The following is a 19,809-nucleotide window of genomic DNA, read 5'->3' on the forward strand; positions in this document are numbered from 1 at the left end:
AAAAAACTGAATAGATAAAAAAGCAAGACCCCTATACATACTGTCTACAAGAGACCCACTTCAGATTGAAAGACACATGCAGACTAAAAGGGACAGAAAAATATATTCATGTAAATGAAAACAACAGAAAAGCTGGGGTAGCAATACTTACAAGAGACAAAAATAGACCTTATACAAAGGCAATAAGGGAAAAGAAGAACATTACACAATTATAAAGGGATCAATCCAACAAGAGGATATAACCCTTGAACACATTGATGCACCCAACAGAGGAGCACCTAAACATATAAAGCAAATTTTGACAGCCATAAAGGGAGAGATTGACAGTAACATAGTCATAGTAGGGAACTTTAACACCCCACTGACAGTAAATCAACAAGGAAACAGCGACCTTAAATGACACACTTGACCAGATAAATTTAACTGATATTTTCAAAGAATTTCACCCCAAAGCAAAATAATATACATTCTTTTCAAGGAACATGGAACATTTTTCAGGATAGACTACATGTTAGGCCACAAAACAAGGTCAATATTTTTAAGAAAATAAAAATCATATGTGCATCTTCTTGGACCACAGTAATATGTAACTAGAAATCAATTACATGAATAAAAGTGAAAAAGGCACAAACACATGAAGGCTAAACAACACTAACAAACAATAAATGGATTAACAAGGAGATCAAGGAAGAAATCAGAAGATACCTTGAGACAAGTGGGGGGAAAAACACAGAAAAACTCAACATCTATGGGACACAGCAAAAGCAGTCCTAAGAGGGAAATTCATAGCAATACAGGCCTACATAAAGAAACAAGAAAAACCTGAAACATTCCAACCTTACACCTAAAGAACTAGAAAAAGAAAAACAAACAAAGCCAAAAGTAAGTAGAAAAAAAGAAATAATAAAGATCAGAGTGGACATAAATGAAATAGAATCTAAAGAAAAATAACACAAAAGATCAATGAAGCCAAGAGCTGGTTCTTTGAAAGGATAAACAACATTGATAAACCACAGGTAGTCTTATCAAGATAAAAAGAGAGGGGACCCAAATAAAATCAGAAATGAAAGAGAAGTAACAAATGACACAACAAAAATATAAAGATTATAAGAAAATACCATGAACAATTGTATGCCAACAAATTAGCAATCAGAAACAAACGGATAAATTCCCCAAAACACACAAATCTTCCAAGACTGAATCAAGATGAAACAGAAAATCTGAACAGACTAATTACAACCAACAAAATCAGAGCAGTCATAAAAAAAACTCCCAATAAACAAAAGTCCTGAACAGGGTGGCTTTACAGGTGAATTTTACCACTCAAAGAGGAACTAACACCTTTCATTCCCAAACTATTCCAAAAATTCAAGGGGAGGGAATTCTCCCAAGTTCATTTTATGAGGCCAGCATTATCATGATTCCAAAACCAGATAAAGACACTACAAAGGAAGAAAATTATAGGCCAATACCTCAATGAACATACATGCTAAAATCCTCAACAAAATATTAGCAAACTGAATTCAGCAACACATTAAAAAGGTCATACACCATGTTCAAGTGGGATTTATTCCTGGGATGCAAATGTTTTTTGTTTTTTTAAATATGTCTTTTTATTGATTTCAGAGAGAGGAAGAAAGAGGGAGAGAGAGATAGAAAACATCAATGATGAGAGAGTCATTGATAGGCTACCTCCTGCACACCCTGTGCTGGGAATGGAGCCCACAACCCGGTATGTGCTAGAAATTGAACCTCGATGTCCTGAATCATAGGTGAGTGCTCAACCACTGAGCCACTCTGGCCAGCCGGGATGCAAATGTTGATTCAGTATATGCAAATCAATTAGCATGATACACCATATAAATAAAGGATATGATCATATCAATGGATGCAGAAAAATGATTTGAGAAAATCCAGCATGCTCTTATGATACAAATGCTCATCAAAGTGGGAAAAGAAGGAACATACCTCAACATGATAAAGGTCATATATGACAAACCCACAAATAACATTACTCAATGGGGAAAAACTAAAAGTTTTTCTATTAAGATCAGGAGCAAGACAGGATGGCCACATTCACCACTCTTATTTAACATAGTACTTTTAGTCCTAGCCATAGCAATCAAAAAGAAGAAGAAATAAAAGGCATTCAAATTGAAAAAAAAGTAAAATTGTCATTATTTGCAGATGATATGATATTGTATAGCAAGAACCCTAAAGGTTCCTCCAAATACCACTAGAACTGATAAAGGAATTCAGTAAATTAGCAGGATACAAAATAAACATTTGGAAATCGGTAGAATTTTTATACACCAATAATAAACTATCAGAAATAGAAACTAAGTAAACTTTCCTATTTACAACTGCATTAACAAAAAGACAATACCTAGAAATAAATTTAACCAAGGAAGCAAATACCTGTACTCATAGTAAAATAAGACATTAAAGAAAGAAATTGAGGAAGATACAAACATATGGAAGCATATATTGTGCTCACGGACAGAAAGAAACATCATTAATATGTCCATGCTACCCTAAGCAATCTACAGATTCAATCCAATTCCTATCAAAATGGCAAAAGCATTTCTGACAACTAGAACAAATAATCTACATATTTATATGAAACCACAAAAGACCCCAAACAGCCACAGCAATCTTGAGAAAGAACAACAAAGTGGTAGGTATTATGTTACCTGATATCAAACTATACTCCAAGGCTATAGAAATCAAAACAGCATGGTAATGGCATAAAAACAAACACATAGATCAATGGAACCAAATAGCCCAAAAATAAACTCATGCCTATATGGTCATTTAATATGTAACAAAGAAGGCAAGAACATACAATAGGCTAAAGACAGTTTATTTAATAAATGAGGTTGGGAAAATTGGACAAACACATGCCCAAAACTGAAACTAGACCACCTTCTTACACCATATACAAGAATATACTCAAAATGCATTAAATTCTTAAATGTAAGACTTGAAACCATAAAACTCCTAAAAAACAACAACACCAACATAGGCAGTAAAAATCTCTGACATTTCTCTTACCAGTACTTTTCTGATACATTTCCTCATATAAGAGAAACAAAAGAAAATATAAACAAATGGGACTATATCAAACTAAAAAGTTTTTACACAGCAAAGGAAAACTATCAACAAAATGAAAAGACAACTTACTGAATGGGAAAATATATTCACCAATGATACATCTGATAAGGATTTAATATCCGTAATTTATAAAGAACTCAGACAACTCAACACCAAAAACAAACAAACAATCCAATTAAAAAATAGGCAGAGGATCTGAATAGATACTTCTCCAAATAGGATATAAAGATGGCCAACAGACATATGAAAAGATGCTCGGTGTAACTAATCATCAGAGAGATGCAAATCAAAACCACAGTGAGATTATCACCTCATAGCTGTCAGAATGGCTATCATCGGTAAATCAACAAACAATTGTTGGTGAGGATGTGGGGAAAAGGGAATCCTTCCCTCGACTAATGCACACCGGTGAAGCCACTATGGAAAACAGTATGGCAGGTCCTCAAGAAATTTAAAATGAAACTGCCTGCCTGGCCGGGCGTGGCTCAGCGGTTGAGAGTCAACCTAGGATCCGGGCGATCAGGGTTCGATTCCTGGTCAGGGCACATGCCCAGGTTGCGGGCTAGACAGCTGATCAATGACTCTCTCATCATTGATGTTTCTATCTCTCTCTCAACCTCTCCTTTCCTCTCTCTGAAATCAATAAAGATATATTTTTAAAAAATAAAAATAAATAAAATAAAATGAAACTGCCTTATCACCCAGGGATTCCACTTCTTGGCATCTATCTGAAGAAATCCAAACACTAATTTGAAAGAAAATATACACCCGTGTTTATTGTGGTGTTACTTAAAAAGCCAAGATATGGAAGCAACTCAAGTGTCCATAATGAAGGAGTGGATGAAAAAGCAGTGGTACATAGACAAAATGGAATATTATTCAGTTATAAAAAGAATAAAATCTTATCATCGTGTGACATTTGGATGGGCCTAGATAGTATTATCCTCAGTGAAATAAATCAGACAGAGAAAGAAATACCATATGATTTCACTTGTACATGGAGTCTACAGAACAAAATTAATGAAAAAACAAGATAGAAATAGATTCATAGTTGTAGAGAACAGACTGATGGTTGCCAGAGGAGAGGAGGACAGTTGGAAGGAGGCCTGGGTAAAAAAGGTGAAGGAATTAAGAAGTACAAATTGGTAGTTTCAAAATAGTCATGGGGATGTAAAGTACAGCATAGGGAATATAGTCAATAACATTTTAATAACTATATATGGTGCCAGATGAGTACTTGAAATATTGGAGGGGGATCACTTTGTAAAGGATATAATCATCTAGTCACTATGCTGTACATCTAAAGCTAGTACAAAATAATATTGAATGTAAACTGTAAATGAAAATAAAAGTTTTGAAAACATTAAGATGAAAAAAAAAGGCTATGAGGCATTGTTGCATCACTTGAAAATCTTAACATTAAATCAAATAATGCTGTTACTCATTTAACAATCTAAAATGTATAACTCGAAAAGTTCTACTGCGAGGCAGTGAAATAAAGCTAGTACACAGAGGAGTAAGATAAATAGGAAGAATCAGTTTTAAAATAAGAAGGGTCAGTGCACTGAAATGACACTATGACATCAATTGAGCAGTATCAGAAAGAGAAGGGCTGGCTCACACTCCTTCCTGCAGCTCTAATCTTAGCCAGACTGGATCCCAACAGGAATTCTCAGAAACCACAAGGGATCTTTTGTACCAAACACATCTACTGGACACATATTAGTGATTAATGAATATCACTAACTAGTAATTATGACCAGATATGCGCTCTCAGAGGGAGAAATCCATATATTCTATCCATGAGTCCTAAATAATGCTGACATTCGGACTATTTACATACCACGTTGATTAAAACCTGCAAGAAAACTGTATTTTCCTACCAAATAATCAGAAATGGGATTAGGATGTACTTTTTGAAGCCTAAGTTGTTAACTTAAAATCTCAAAAATAAGTATCTACTCCAAGCTCAAATTAGGAATGAACCAACAGGCAAAACCAAAACATGGCATGCCTCTAACCCGTGCAGAAAACTGCCTCTTGCTTCTAGAACTGCATGCACCACAGCACAGAGTAGAGTGCTCAGAAGGACTTCAGAGACTGTATAACCTGCCCTCAGGAAGTGGTATCTCAAAATCGTCCTAAATGTAACAGCAGAAGAGATTTTAAAGTCCTGCACCATTGCTTCCAAATAACTATTTCAAGAGCAAAAGTAATTTCAAATATATCCTTGTGATTAGAGATAAAAAAGATGTAGCATCCATATATTTATATGATATCATTAATATACTTGTTTTTATTATACAAGACCAGAAACTTATTTCTACTTTAAAATTATATTCAACCCTCACATGAATGTAGGCAACACCATTCAACAGTAATCACTAGAGTGAATATGACTTGATGCTATCCTTGGAAAATGTACAGATTATCAAAAACAGTGTAAGTAAAGATATGAGGTGCTCTACACCATTACTGCAAACCACCAAAGCTTTCTGTAAAACTCAAAGAAAGTAAGCCAACTGATAAAGTAAAACCACATAATATCTCAAACTATTTCAAACCTCCTCCTCTTTGCTGGTGGTCTCATGATATATAGTCTGAGAAATTTACTCTAGTTTCTCAAGGAATAAGAATAGAGGAAGAAAAAATGTTTATCACATTTCCTTATTATATAAACTCAAAGTTGCAATCCACACAACGCCAAACATTGTAAGACTGTAAGTTTCCTCCGTCATCTGGGCAAACAACTGCACTTAAGAAAAAAAAGTGCACTGATACCTCAGTAATCAGTCCTTGTCAAAATGTGACTCTCAGCTGTTGTACTGCATATCTAATCCAGCTCTTTCCTTCTACGCTTACAATTCCTAGAGAGAAAGTTTTCCTAATTAAAATATATGCCTACACAACTTCCAAAAAAGATATTAATGTTGATCTTTTAATACGATATCCCATGGTATTTTGCATAAGAAATTAAATTAAGCTGTTTAAAATGAATGAATGTTCAGAGTAGCAGCTAGTGTTAGTGGGAATTAAAATCCTAAATACAAGACACAATAAAGCTTCTAATATAGTTCTGCCCTCAAGAAGATTTGTTTGTTTTTTCCTTTTTTAAATTTCTTTCTGTCTACTGTTTAAACAAGCCAGATTGTGCTTTCTTACTTGGAAAACAATATTAGCATTTCTAAAAACAAAATTTTTTTTAATGTTTGATCCTTACTTAATTTTTAGTAAGCACATGATGTGTATGTTCATGCTAGATCCCCCTGGGTGGTAATACTTTTTAATTACACATAAATTTAACAATAATATGCAAAATTAAAGAGATTTTTTAATTTAACACCCATATGCATAATAATGGGGCTCACGCTTGTTTTAGTCATCGTCTTACAAAGTTATTTATAAATGGTCCTCTACAGCCAGCCACTTTTCAATTATTATATGACTTGGAACATATCAGATTTTTCTATAATCCCTGAACTTAACTGAAATGTTCTTTTCTTTTAAATCCACTATCAATGGTAATAGGTGTGTATGCATACTAAAGATAAAATTTAAAAATATGTATCTGTCTTCTTGAAAATCTGCTACATTGGTAAAATTATCTGAAACCTTTTATTACAGCAGGAAGTGAACATACTTTCTTTTCCTCTTCTGTGTTTTATAAAGTCAAACACCTGTAATTTGATTTTGCATGAGATAGTGCTCTAATATACTTTATAGATTACTCTAACAGCTTAGCTCTCTTACGTTGAATTAAAAATTTCAAAAATATCTGCTATGATCTTAAACATATAACTCTATTCTCAAATATAACTTCTAACATAGCTACCCATTCCTTAATAGAGGCCAGATTTGAAAATCTATTTCTTAGGTTTCTCTTTCTGGTAGGATAGTGAAACTCAGTGTTCAGAGAGTCCTTCCTTATACAGAACGTAAAAATGCTAGATAAACAGCCCTGGTCAGTATGGCTCAGTGGTTAGAACATTGGCCCAAGCACAGAAGGTGGCTGAAGGGTTTGGGGTTCAGTCCCTGGCCCCAGTCGGGGGGTATGAGGGAGGCAACCAATGGATGTCTCTCTCACACTATGTCTCTCTCTCTCTCTCTGAAAATCAATGGAAAAAGTATCCTCCAGTGAGGATTAACAGCAACAAAAAAGCTAGATAAACAATAAAAATATTTGTTAATCAATGTATTAATTCATGAAAAAAGTAAACATCCCCAAGTCCAGAAACTGCATGAAAGCAGGAAGCTAGAAGGATAAACAAGCTCTGAGGATGGCATCCAACCTGCATATATCTAAAGCTATGAAAAACCAGGACTTGGCCTTTAAATAGACTTGGCTTCAAATAATAGGTTGGATTACAGAAGCCACATAAACTCTAGCCCCCTGAAAGAAAATAGCCTGAGCAGATGAACTAAAAACAAACAAAAGGAGAAGGTGGATGTATTGTCTGTCCAATATATTTGGACAAAAAGAAAAAAAGAAAAAAATAATTCCCAGGGAATTCCTTTTACATAAATCCGCCTTCTCAAAGTTCGAGGTAACACGACATCTGTTGCCCAAAGATTCTCAAATCAAAAATACATTTTAAACTAAACTGGAGCAGAAATATATAAAAAAGATACTGAGAACGTTATTTTTCTAGCAAAGTTGAAACTCTCTAGTTGAACTAAACAAAATCCAGGGGGGAGGAAACACACAAGTTTACCAAAATTGATCAAAAAGTTAACCGGAATGTTTCCAAAATCATTAAAAAAATTAAATCAATGGAAACATGTATACCCTCTCATAAACAAAACATCATGCTTAGGCAGTTTTGTAGGTAAATTCTACTAAGTATGTATGAAAAAAGGTAACTCTAATCTTACATAAAATCATTCAGGAAACAAAAAAAGAGGTGATACTCTCAAACTGATTCTGTAATGTTAATACATTCTAAAACCAGAAATGACAGCATTAGAACGGATCTGCCAATCTCACTCAGAAACATGGGTGATAAACAAATTTAGAAGAAAGTAAAAATGGAAATACATTATAACTAATTCCTCCACCTGTTCCAGGGATGCAAGGAAGCTTCAACATTAGAAAATATGTTAATATAAATTATCAGCTTAAGAGATGGAGTGTGAAAATACATATCATTATCAATACAAATTCAGAAAAAAATATCTTAAACTAGAAATAAATCTCTACTGATAAAATTTATCGACAGAAAAACTATGAAATGCACATAATTAATGGTGAAATATTAAAAGTCCTTTTTAAAATAAGAATCAGACAAAAACCTGTTGTCATCACTTCTGTTTAACATCATAATAAGGTTTTTAACATAAAGTAAGAGAAATGAATTGAAAGAAACAAAACTGAAATAAGGAGAGGTCTGAGAGCAGGGCTTAAAATATACTGGTAATCCTTTTTCCTTAAGCTGTAAAATGGGTACTTGTTTTAGCAAGACTCTTTAAATGGTACAAATGTGAAGCATATGTATGTACATATATATATTTCTCAATGAATAATATATTTCATAAATATTTAATAGAAGAAATGCTAAAGAATTTTAAGAATCAAACACAAAAGCAAGTATGGATATCAGGGTCGTTTAAATTCATACTTATTTTAATCATATGCTAGTTTCGATTCCTTTAAAATATAACCCATTTAAATATATTCAATCTAAGACAACACTAATTTTAGATTTGAGAGTTTTCAAAAGCCCGTAAAGTGTCTAAAAGTTAGTTATGGAAAACTGCAAAGACAGGAACAGCAAGCAGTGTCACCTGCTTCATCGATCACACACCACCACAGGCCCATTTTCATGGAGTCTGTTCTAATCTGCTGTTTGGGGGTTTTTTGTTTGTGTTTTTTTTTTACACACAACCTACTCACAGTCATTACAGCTGGTACAAAAGAAAAGAATTATGTTCCACTCCCTTTTTGGTGGCAAGAAAACCATATGCTTTTGAACTTCTGTGAATACTCCATCTCCACTGAAAAACAACCACACTTGATTTCTTCAAGGATCAAATGTTTAAATGGGGCTTTAACTTAACAATTCAGCAAATTTACTTTTTAAACTATTTTAGTCTAGATGAGTGAATGACACATTTTCATTTTATTCTTGTCAGTCCCATTATTTTGTTTCTTTTTTTTAACTCAAAGAAAAGAAATGAACCTTTTTGAAAAGAAGTAACACAGAATTTCTTTACCCTACAGAAGCCCAATTCAACTTTGTACTATTTTTCTCTCAATCAGCCTTTCCTGGTGCGTTTGGCTAGCTATCTCCTACCACGTCTCTCTGTTAAAAAAAAAAAAAAATCTGTATCTTACAACTCTCTGACCAGGCCAGTCAACCTTAACAATATATTATACTGGTTTCCCTTCCTGACTTAACTGCAAAATTTTATTTGTTATAAAAATCTCAACTTCTTTTGAAAAATATTCATCTCACTTTAGAACATGACATTATTAACAAATAAAATAATAAAATTTACTATTTCATTTCAAAGCCAGCTGGTTAATAGCAATTCACCATAGTTAAAGAAGACACTCAATTAGAGGTAAACAAAAACGCAGACTATAAAATCCACAATGAATTAGTCAAGTTTCAGATGACTTAGAGGTTTAGATTTCACTTGAATGATGAGTTGTTTCCTGAATAAAATTGTGTTCCATCAACGTACTTGTTTCTGGAAATGTGAAACAATGAGAAGTTGAAATGGGAGTATCAATTTTACAGAAATCCAGGAAGAAAAATTGTCAAATTTTGCATAGCTGAAACAACTACTTTGTCTCGCTTTTCAAAATCTAAATGGGCAATATGTGTTAGGAGAAGATAAATGCAAAATGCTTGCATAATCACCTTTAGAGTTTCAAATATGTGCATCATTATATATACGTACTTGATATTGAGCATTTCACATATTTACACTAGAAACAGACATTAAAAATGAACCTTAGCTTCTTAATAAATTTTCCTTGGATTAGCCATGCTTAATTTTTCCTAATTTTTAAGAAATTGTTTTCATACCATTAAAAATCATAGTCATATGTTCTTTAAAGCAAATTGATATAGTTAATAAACCAGCTCTTCTAAAGGACTGATTTGATTTTGAATCTATAACTTAAAAATGTAAATGTCTTTTAGCATCCCAGATATGCTACCTATAAGCTATCATTCTCTTTTATGTTTATGTGCTCACTGATCTGTTTATCTATAATAACTCTGTTAGTCTGTGCTTATGACCTTAATTAGTAAGGGTGTCAGCAAGTCATTGGTTTTAGGGAAGACAAGTGATGAGTTTGAGATGCTGGCAAATCACCCAGGGGAGAAGTTCCACATAGATATGAGGTCATGGGGAAAATAACTTAGAAATTCAATGACCCATTCATTGACCCCATGTTATTTACTAGATAGTGTTATAGATTCTACACAGAAAGGAAAATAAAGGCAGTCTTTGGACAGAATCTTGATGAATCAATCTGTGGAGGAGGCAAAACTGCAGAAGAGAGAGCTGTGGAAAATGAAAATAGTCAAAACTGTGTAGTGTCTGAAAAGCCATAGAAGCAGAAACCCATTGTGCCAAATTCTACAGAGAGCCAAAGAGATTTAGATGGAGATTTAGGCTTACATGGGGATTTAGATGAAGCCAAGAAGAAGGGTGATCATACATTTAACCACTTTGCAATGAATTTTAAAATGCTTTTTTCAAGCAAATATTAGTCAATATGGTTCATAAAATATGTTGTTTCAAGCAGGAAAAAGAAAGCCTCTTAAATATTATGTGGCTTGCTCATTAAAGCAGTCATCAGAGAAAATTTCCTCTTTCCTAAGCACAAAAATGCAGAGAGTCATTGTGAAATCAGCAAACTACAGTAATCAACCATGTCTAGTATTTTCCTGACATTATCAACCACATGAGACGAGACTTGTGGTTTACATAGTCCAAATCAGCTATCATTTCTCCAATTTAAACCATAAATTAGCAGCACAGTCGCTATGACAGGCTTTATCCATCGTCATTTGCATCCAATCAGTTAATGACTGGCAGCTGTCTATAGAACCGATTACTGAAGGCAGCAGCTTCATGTATAATGCTTCCTGAGGCTTAAAATCATATTCTGTTCAAGCACATGGTAGACTGAAGAACTCCAAAATTTGCAAAGGCTTTCAAAGGAAGGGAAAAAAAACTAACAATGAAATAACTATAATCTCAGACAACCTCAGGAAAGGCTGGCTTTAAAGGGTTTCTAATCTTATTGCTAGGCTCAAATAACATAATAAAGTAAGAAAAATCTGCCTTAAAGAAGATTACTTCCAGTCTCATAATTGCTAAGGAAGTAACTATAGACAGTATTATTATTAGCAGTTTCTAAATAGAGAAAAAAAACACACCTGGATTTAAAGAGTTTTGCCTTGCATCAAAATGGAAGCACATGTCACAGAGGCAGTCATGGAATCCAAAACTAATTCCACTTCCAATTCTATCCCTCCTATTATAAAGCACCCCTCAGTGCACAGTGTTTCAACAGCATAATATTTTACACATTTGCCTTCTTTATGCATGTACACCTTATCTCTAAACAGATTATAAATCCTCTTTAAGGAGGATGATGGCTTTAATATTTATTATTCAATGCATTCATTACTGAATGCCTTTTCTCTAACAGGCACTGTCCTAACTGCTACATATACGGCATGCTAAAATGCAAAAATCTCTGCCTTCTTATGTCTTACATTCTAGTGTATGCTGAAAATATACTCAGACAACAAATACATAAACATGGGAAATACAGTATTTCAAAGAGTAATAAGTGTTATGCGCCCCAGCCAGTTTGGCTCAGTGGTTAGAGTGCTGGCATCAGGCTGAAGGGTCCTGGGTTCGATTCCGTGCAAGGGCGCATACCTCGTTTGCAGGCTCGACACCCAGCCCCAGTTGGGATGGGTGCGGGAGGCAACCAATCAATGTGTCTCTCTCACATGGATGTTTCTCTCTCTGTCTCTCTCTTTCTTCCACTAGCCAATTTTACATACAGTATTTTACTTATATTGCAACATTTGACCAAAGTCTTCAAGATGGTGAGGGAGACAGAGGTGAGAATATCTCTGGGGGTTTTGCCTTTATGGACACCACCAGGTTCTCACTGTAAAGAGCTGAGAAGAAGCCCTCCTAGCTCTGCTGGAGGGAGGGGAAGAACAAACCTTTTGAAATACAGTAGTCCCCCTTATCCGCGGATATGTTCCAAGACCCCAGTGGATGTCTGAAACCATGGACAGTGCCAAACCCTATATAGTCTTGTGTCACTTAACAGCAAGATACATTGTGAGAAATGCATCATTAGGCAATTTTGACCTGTTTGAAGATCATAAAGAGCACTTACACAAACCTAGATATACTTTTATATGACTAGCAGTGCAGTATGTCTGTTTATACTAGGATACCATCAGTTTACACCAGTTTACACCAGCACCACTAACATGAGTAATGTCTTGCACTAGGACTTAACAGCTACTACCTCTCTAGGCAATAGGAATGTTTCAGCTCCAATATAATCTTTTAAGATCACTGTCCTATACGTAGTCTGTCGTTTACAGAAATGTCATTATGTGGTAGATGACTACATATGCTATGTTTTTTCCTATGCTACGTATCTATGATAAAGTTTAATTTATAAATTAATCACAGTAAGAGATTAACAATTATAACAATATATTATAATAAAAATTGTGAATGTGGTCTCTCTCTTCCTCTCTCTCTCTCTGCTTATTGGGAGGAAACCAGAGTATCCAGAGAAAAACCCACGTAGACATGGGGAGGACATGCAAATTCCACACAGACAGTGGCCCAGCCAAGAATTAATTTTTTTTCTCATCAATGTTATAACCAAATGACACTACTCAAGGACAGCATGGACACAGTGGACAGGGATGACTCACGCTGCACCCGGGATGGAGCAGACAGCACGAGATGCCATCACGCTACTCGGAATGGCAAGCAGTTTAAAACTTAAGATTGTTTATCTCTGGAGTTTTCTATATAATATTCTCAGACCAAGGTGAACCGTGGGTAACTGAACGCATGTTAGGCAAACCCTAGGATAAGGGGGGATTACTGTATACCCTTATCTTTCTCCATAACAAAGGTCTACTCTGCAGGGGAAAGACCTTACCAAAGCCTTGAGCTGTGGGCCAAGGGCATTCCTCTCAGACCAGACCCATCTAGCCTTTCCCTCTTTTTTTTTTTATTTTTAAATATATCTTTATTGATTTCAGAGGGAGGAAAGGAGAGGGAGAGAGAGAGAGAGAAACATCAATGATGAGACAGTCACTGATCGAGCCCACAACCTGGCATGTGCCCTGACCGGGAATTGAGCCCTGATCGCCTGGATCCTAGGTTGACGCTCAACCGCTGAGCCACGCCCGGCTGGGCTAGCCTTTCCCTCTCAACCAGAATGGGGGACAGGGAAAACTAATAAACACACAGGAAGTTCATGGTCCAGAGACACTAAAATTTAACTATAAAAACAATACAACACGCCCCCCCATTTCCCAACATTATCAACAGGGCTCCAGTATAATAATGGGGGATTACAGTGGAAAGAGATGCAAAACACAGGCTCAGTTCTTAGAGAACGGTGGGAGAAAGAACAAAGACACCAGGAAAATGTGATGCCCCTGGCACCTATTACTACAGTAATCCTTAAACATAGCCCAACTCCCAGCCAGACTGACATTAAACCTCACACTAAGCCTATTACCTCAGTTCCTCTTACCCAATTCATCACGTCATTTTAAATAGAACATTAGATGGCATGCTAGAATACAAAAAAATAGAAGCAGGGGGATCAGGTCACACGCTTTCAGTACTAACCTGATGAAAGATGAAGTTGGCTTGGGCCATGGTGGTGGCAATGGAAGTGGTAAGAAGTGGTCAAGGTCTGGATGTATTTTTGAAAATAACAGAGATGACTGGCTAATGAAATGGCTGTAGGATGTGAAAGAAAAAGTGGAGGTGTGGATGACTCCAAAGTGTCAACCAGAGCTACAGGGAAAATGAAGCCGCCATCGACTGAGATAGTAAAGGCTTCAGGTAAAGCGGTTGGCTGGAGTACAGGGGTTTAGGAATTCAATTTTTGATGTTTCAAATGATTTATAAAACTGGTCAGTTGTATATTCATTTAACTAATAATATTTGGAGTGCTTTAATACTATATCACTTGTTAGGAAAAAGACATAAAAATATATTGGAAACCAAGGAAAAATGCTTAATTATTTTAGAGTGAGCAGATAAACAAATGACCAAACCTTTTAACCATGTCACCAAAATAACTTCATCAGAATCATAATCACAACTGTCAGCAGTGATAGAAAGTAAGGCAGGAAAACATCTAGGAGTTTATGAGATGCTCCCGCCAAATCCAGGAGAGAGACTGTTACGTACACTCTGGCATCTGCGTACCCGCCCTCCTCTTCTTTCACAGTAAGAAAATCTGCCTGGGCACTTGGCTTCCCAGAATAAAGATACCATTTTCCAGCCTTCCTTGCAGCTAGGTGTGGCCACGAGTCTGTGAGCGAACGTGGGTGTGGAATTTCTGAGCTATGCTCTTACAGAGAAGGGGTATGCCCACCATTTGCCCTTTCTCTCCCTCTTCCTGATAGCTGAAGTGCTGATGTGATAATGAGCCATCTTGGACCATGTGGACAGGGTGACACTGCTGAGATGGCAAGGGAACAAAAGGGCAGGGGCTCGGATGCCGAAAACCCATGGCGCCATCTTATCAGTGTCGGGCTACACATACTTAGATTGTTACACGGAAGAATAACACTTCTATCTTATTTAAGCCACTGTTGTTCATGGCTCTTTGTTACTGTAGCTTAAAACTTCACCAATAAATTTAATAAATCCTCAGAACAATACTGTGATGCAAATAATGTGCTGAGGTTATTTTTCTTTTAATTTCTTATTATGTATCTGTTTTAAACAGCAGGAAAATAAACTGATAACACAGTCTTGTTTTAGATACTTACATCTACCAGTGAAGAAAAACTAATTGAAAAGCTCTGTGAGAACTGATTAGAACAATTTTTACAGCAAGATTTAGGTTCAGGCATCCAATACACTGTGTAGTACTTACTACCTAAAAAAGCCACATGGTGAACATTTTTCCATGAGAATATGCTATGTACTAGCTCAATTTTGAAGTTTCTAGTCCCATTAAAACCCCTGCAATCTATTAAGCATTATAAGTACCCACAAATAGTTCCTTGGCTTAAATAAATGTGTAGTTGCTCCCTGAATTCTTGACTAAATTGGTAATCAGATAAGGATGCCAGAGTTGCTTCTGGTGTGTCCAGATCAGCGATTTTCAACTGGTGTGCTGCCAGAATATTTAAAATATGCAATACCTGACTATTTAGTCAGGGGCACTGACCTCTTTTCCCTTAGATTGTCAAATGAAAAAACAACAACTGTCAACAACAATAGCCATCCTGTGTGAAGGAATCAAAATTACCTATGATTTCTTTGTCAGATGGGGAAAAAATATATTTTTTGGTGTGCCTCAGAATTTCAGTAATTAGTTTAGGCATGCCATGAAATGAAGAAGACTGAAAATTGCTGGTCTAGATATCTGTATATATATCCTGATAAACAGGATGTCCCCCAAAAAATGTATACACATTTTAATAGCTGATAGCTCAATTGAGGTTTCTTTTCAGACTTAACCCAAAGTGTGTATACATTTATCAGCAGGCCATTCCCTACAACTGGAACAGTTTTGTACTTTCAGTATTTAAATACTGGTACAGAATTGTGTTGGAAAAAATAGAAAAAGACCAGTTCAAATGCTATGCAAGTAAACCTACTTTAAAGGATACAAACTAAAAAATGGCTTATGGAGAACAAGATGATTTGGCACTATTTATTATGATATATTCCTGCACTTAAAATGTAAATTTATTTTCATGCAATTGCTCTCAAGCTTCCATCACCATTTAACTGCCTAAACCAGAGAAATCCATTGTAACAGCTTTTGACTTTTCATTTATGCTTTAAAGGAGACTAGTTTTTACTCTAGCTATAGATTCTGAGATTTGCCAAAGTAACTTTCTAAATCAAAAACATGATCAATAAAAAATATGATCAATCTTCTCATAGTACAGTGAAAAGTTTACTCCCCCAAGTGACTTAAGAACTCAAATAAGAATGTGCTAACTACTTGGCAACACCCCAATTATTCAGCCTCTGCAAAGCTAAGGGTGACTCACACTTTTATGCGTACACACTGACACCTAGGGACACAATTCCAAGATTCAGAGGTAGACTTACCTCCAAATCTGTTAAATATGTCAGTGTCATTCTTGTGGTATTTCCTCAGGTGATGCTTAGAAACAGAAGAAGCTAAAGTATACTTAAGTGTTTTAACCTGACTTTTATTATGTGATGAAAGAGATGATGCCCATATCAGTATTTTAAAATGTGGAAACCAAACATTTTTCTAAACTATTATGATAGTCAATATTTTTACATAACAGGAGTTCTAATTCCTCTGGACAAATGTAGCCAAGAACATGGGAAAATACTTCCCTATTCCAAATATGGAATACTGATATATCTCTAAATTGCACTGCTCATCTCCTAAAAAAGAAAAAAAGATACAGGTATTGCATAAAAGGACCTCTTCATCCTTAAGAATGTGTTTTAAGGCAAGAAGCAAAGGCATAAAAAGGCAGAAAGGGTAAACTGTCTAGGCAAAAACATAAAATAAAGTATTACCTTTAGCTGGGTTTACTTTTATCCCTGACCTATACAGCATTTCCTCATTCTGCCAGTCTCCATTCCTGATTGCAGTCTTGAGTCCATAGAAAACAATTAATGTAGCTGTAGCATAAAAAATCAAGCTCTTGAGAAACCGCTTTTGGACTTTGACATAAAGGGCTCTGGCACCCACTGTAATGAGGAGGCAGAAGCCCATACTAGGAATATACAACACTCGCTCTGCGATTACAAAGCCGACATAGAAAAACAGGTTCGTGGCAGGAACAAAGGGTATTATTAACAAAGATAAAGACAGAACAACAATGTTCTCCGTAGAAGGAAGTTGTGTTCTCTGTGATACATTATTTTTAATGCCATTTTCTACTTTGGATGAAAAGCTGGGCTTAATCTCTGAGTTCCGGTACTCCACATCCGAATGGCAGCTATGTCCATTTGCATTCTGCTTGCCGTTTGTTACAAATTTCCCATCGCAATCTCTTTCCATGCTCGGGCTCTTTAAACCGCAGTAGGCAAGGAGGAGGAGTCCGACGTAGAAGGCCACAGTGTGTAAGTTTCTCCAGTCACAGATTGTTTTGAGCAGAGGCACAGCATCCATTGACCAATCAAAACTGAGGGTATCCGGGCAGAGCAACAGCCAGAGGTTCTTGGTTGGCAAGTAGAAGAAGGTGAGCGTGCGCGCCAGGAGACTATCAGAATCGGCAGCTGGGTTGTCGGAGTTGGAAAAGCTTGGTGGCTTGTTTCCCATCCAGTATAAACGGGCGCCCAAAAGGGAAGTCCCCCAGAGAGTTAACAAACTAACGCTGAGGAAAAGAGACAAATTCTTCCCCTGAAACCAAAAGAAGAGGGGGAAAAATTAAGATAATCATCAATACAGCATGGTGACACCTCACTTAACCTTTAGAGATGAAATACATTTTTAAATGGACAGTTAAAAACACAACATTATGTCTCAAATGTATGACTTCATTTCCATCTCCTTTTATACATGTTTAGGGAAATTTCAGCCTAAAATAATTGACTGTGGCATCTTACTTTGTATATAACTTGATGAGTATCTTTTCTCAAAGTACCAATAACCAAAGCTTCAATTTTTAGACCTCTACAAAATGGGCTGTTTATACATATGTCCTTCTTGGAATGAGACCACAATGTGAAAGTACTTAGCATTCTGTACGGGACATAGTAGGCACCTGAGAACTGAGTTATTTCACTTTATAACTTAGATTCTGGGGGAAAACAAAGAGCAGTCATGACAGAAAATATGGGGTATAGCAGGATTCCGCTCAGCTTGAAAGTAGGAATAGCATTGAGCTATGTCTCTGCCAGTCCCAATTTCATTGTCTTGCATCTCCTTGCAGAATTTATAAACCAGGCTTTCATCTGCTACCCCCTACAGCCACTGACACCAGTGACATCAACCATTTAATAGCACTCCTCATGAATGTGAAGTTTTTTCATGTTGATGACAACTTCTTAAAAACAAAATGACTTTAAAACAGGCTTATTTTAAGAGAAAGAAAATTGTAAGTAGGCAGCAAAAGAACATCCTTGTTAATGAGAATGTTCTAGCCAACTCTTCCAACCTGAGTAAGAATTTAGTGACCTCAAACAATCTAAGTCCTGAAAACGCAGTCTGGGAGAGGGAGAGATGGACACCACATCCCAACCTTAATGAATCACTGGTAATGCGATCTCAATGCACACATTCTTGCCTTGCATAAAACTTTCTTACTCAATGATATTCAGAATAGTACTTGGAAACTTACAATGGATATAACAAATATTTAGTTTAAAAAACAATCCATGACAGGCAACAAAAGCAAAATTAAACAAGTAGGATTATGTTAAACTAAAAAGCTTCTGCAAAGGGAACCATCCACAAAATGAAAGGTAATTTATGGAATGAAGAAAGCATTTGCAATCATATGTTAATATCCAAAATATATACATAACTCATACAACTCAAAAGAAAAAACAAATACAATTACAAATCAAATCAAAACCACAACCAGATATCACCCCGCACATTTCATAATGGCTGTTATCAAAAAGACAAGAAATAACAGGCGCTGGCGAGGATGTGGAGAAAAGGGAAACCTTGTGTACAGCTGGTGAGAATGAAAACTGGTGCATCCACTATGGAAAATAGCACGAAGTTCTTCATTAAAATAAAAACAGAATTACTATATGATCCAGCAATTCCACTTCTGCGTATTTATCTAAAGAAAATGAAGTTACTATCTAGAATAGATATCTGCACCTCATGTTTACTGCAGCATTATTTACAACAGCCAAAACATGAAAGCATCCCAAGTGTAGATCGACAGATGACTGATAAATATATCAATCTCTCAAATGGAATATTACTGAGATATAAAGATAAAGAAGCCCTGCCATTTGCAACAACATGGATAGACTTCATGGGCATCATACTAAGGAATCAGTCAGATAGAAAGAAAAATACTGCATTATCTCACTTACAGGCAGAATCTTTAAAAAAAACCAACACAAACTCACACAGAGAACAGATTGGTGGTTGTCAGAGATGGGGGGGGGGGGAAGGGGGCAAATGGGTGAAGGTGGTCAAAAGGTACAAATTTCCAGTTATAAGACAAATAAGTCCTGGGGATATAATGTATAGTGTAGTGACTACAGTTAACAGCAGTGTATTGTATATTTAAAAGTTGATAACAGAGCAGACTTTAAAAGTTCTCATCACAAGAAAAAATAAATTTTTTGTAACTGTGCTAACAAAACTAAATTTACTATGGTAATCATTTCACAATATATACATATATCAAATTATTATTTTGTACACCTAAAACTAATATAATGTCATATGTCAATTATATGTGAATTATAAAAACAATCCACAAAGTGCAATATATCTTGAGCATGTACAACTTCTATTGTAAC

At 35.7% G+C, this 19,809-nt stretch overlaps 1 protein-coding gene across 3 annotated transcripts in view; it reads right to left on the bottom strand.

Annotated features, from left to right (window-relative positions):
- Window positions 1-19,809, bottom strand: part of TMTC2 (transmembrane O-mannosyltransferase targeting cadherins 2) — a 374,536-nt gene that overhangs the window by 172,107 nt on the left and 182,620 nt on the right. For all 3 annotated transcript variants that reach the window (XM_087814516.1, XM_016199427.2, XM_016199430.2), the window contains one exon: window positions 16,891-17,719. In XM_087814516.1, the coding sequence (XP_087670642.1) occupies window positions 16,891-17,719 (829 nt within the window). The remainder of the gene's footprint in view (window positions 1-16,890; window positions 17,720-19,809) is intronic.

This window comes from Miniopterus natalensis, chromosome 2 (assembly GCF_054644295.1).
Source record: "Miniopterus natalensis isolate mMinNat1 chromosome 2, mMinNat1.hap1, whole genome shotgun sequence".
Taxonomy (NCBI): Eukaryota; Metazoa; Chordata; class Mammalia; order Chiroptera; family Miniopteridae; genus Miniopterus; species Miniopterus natalensis.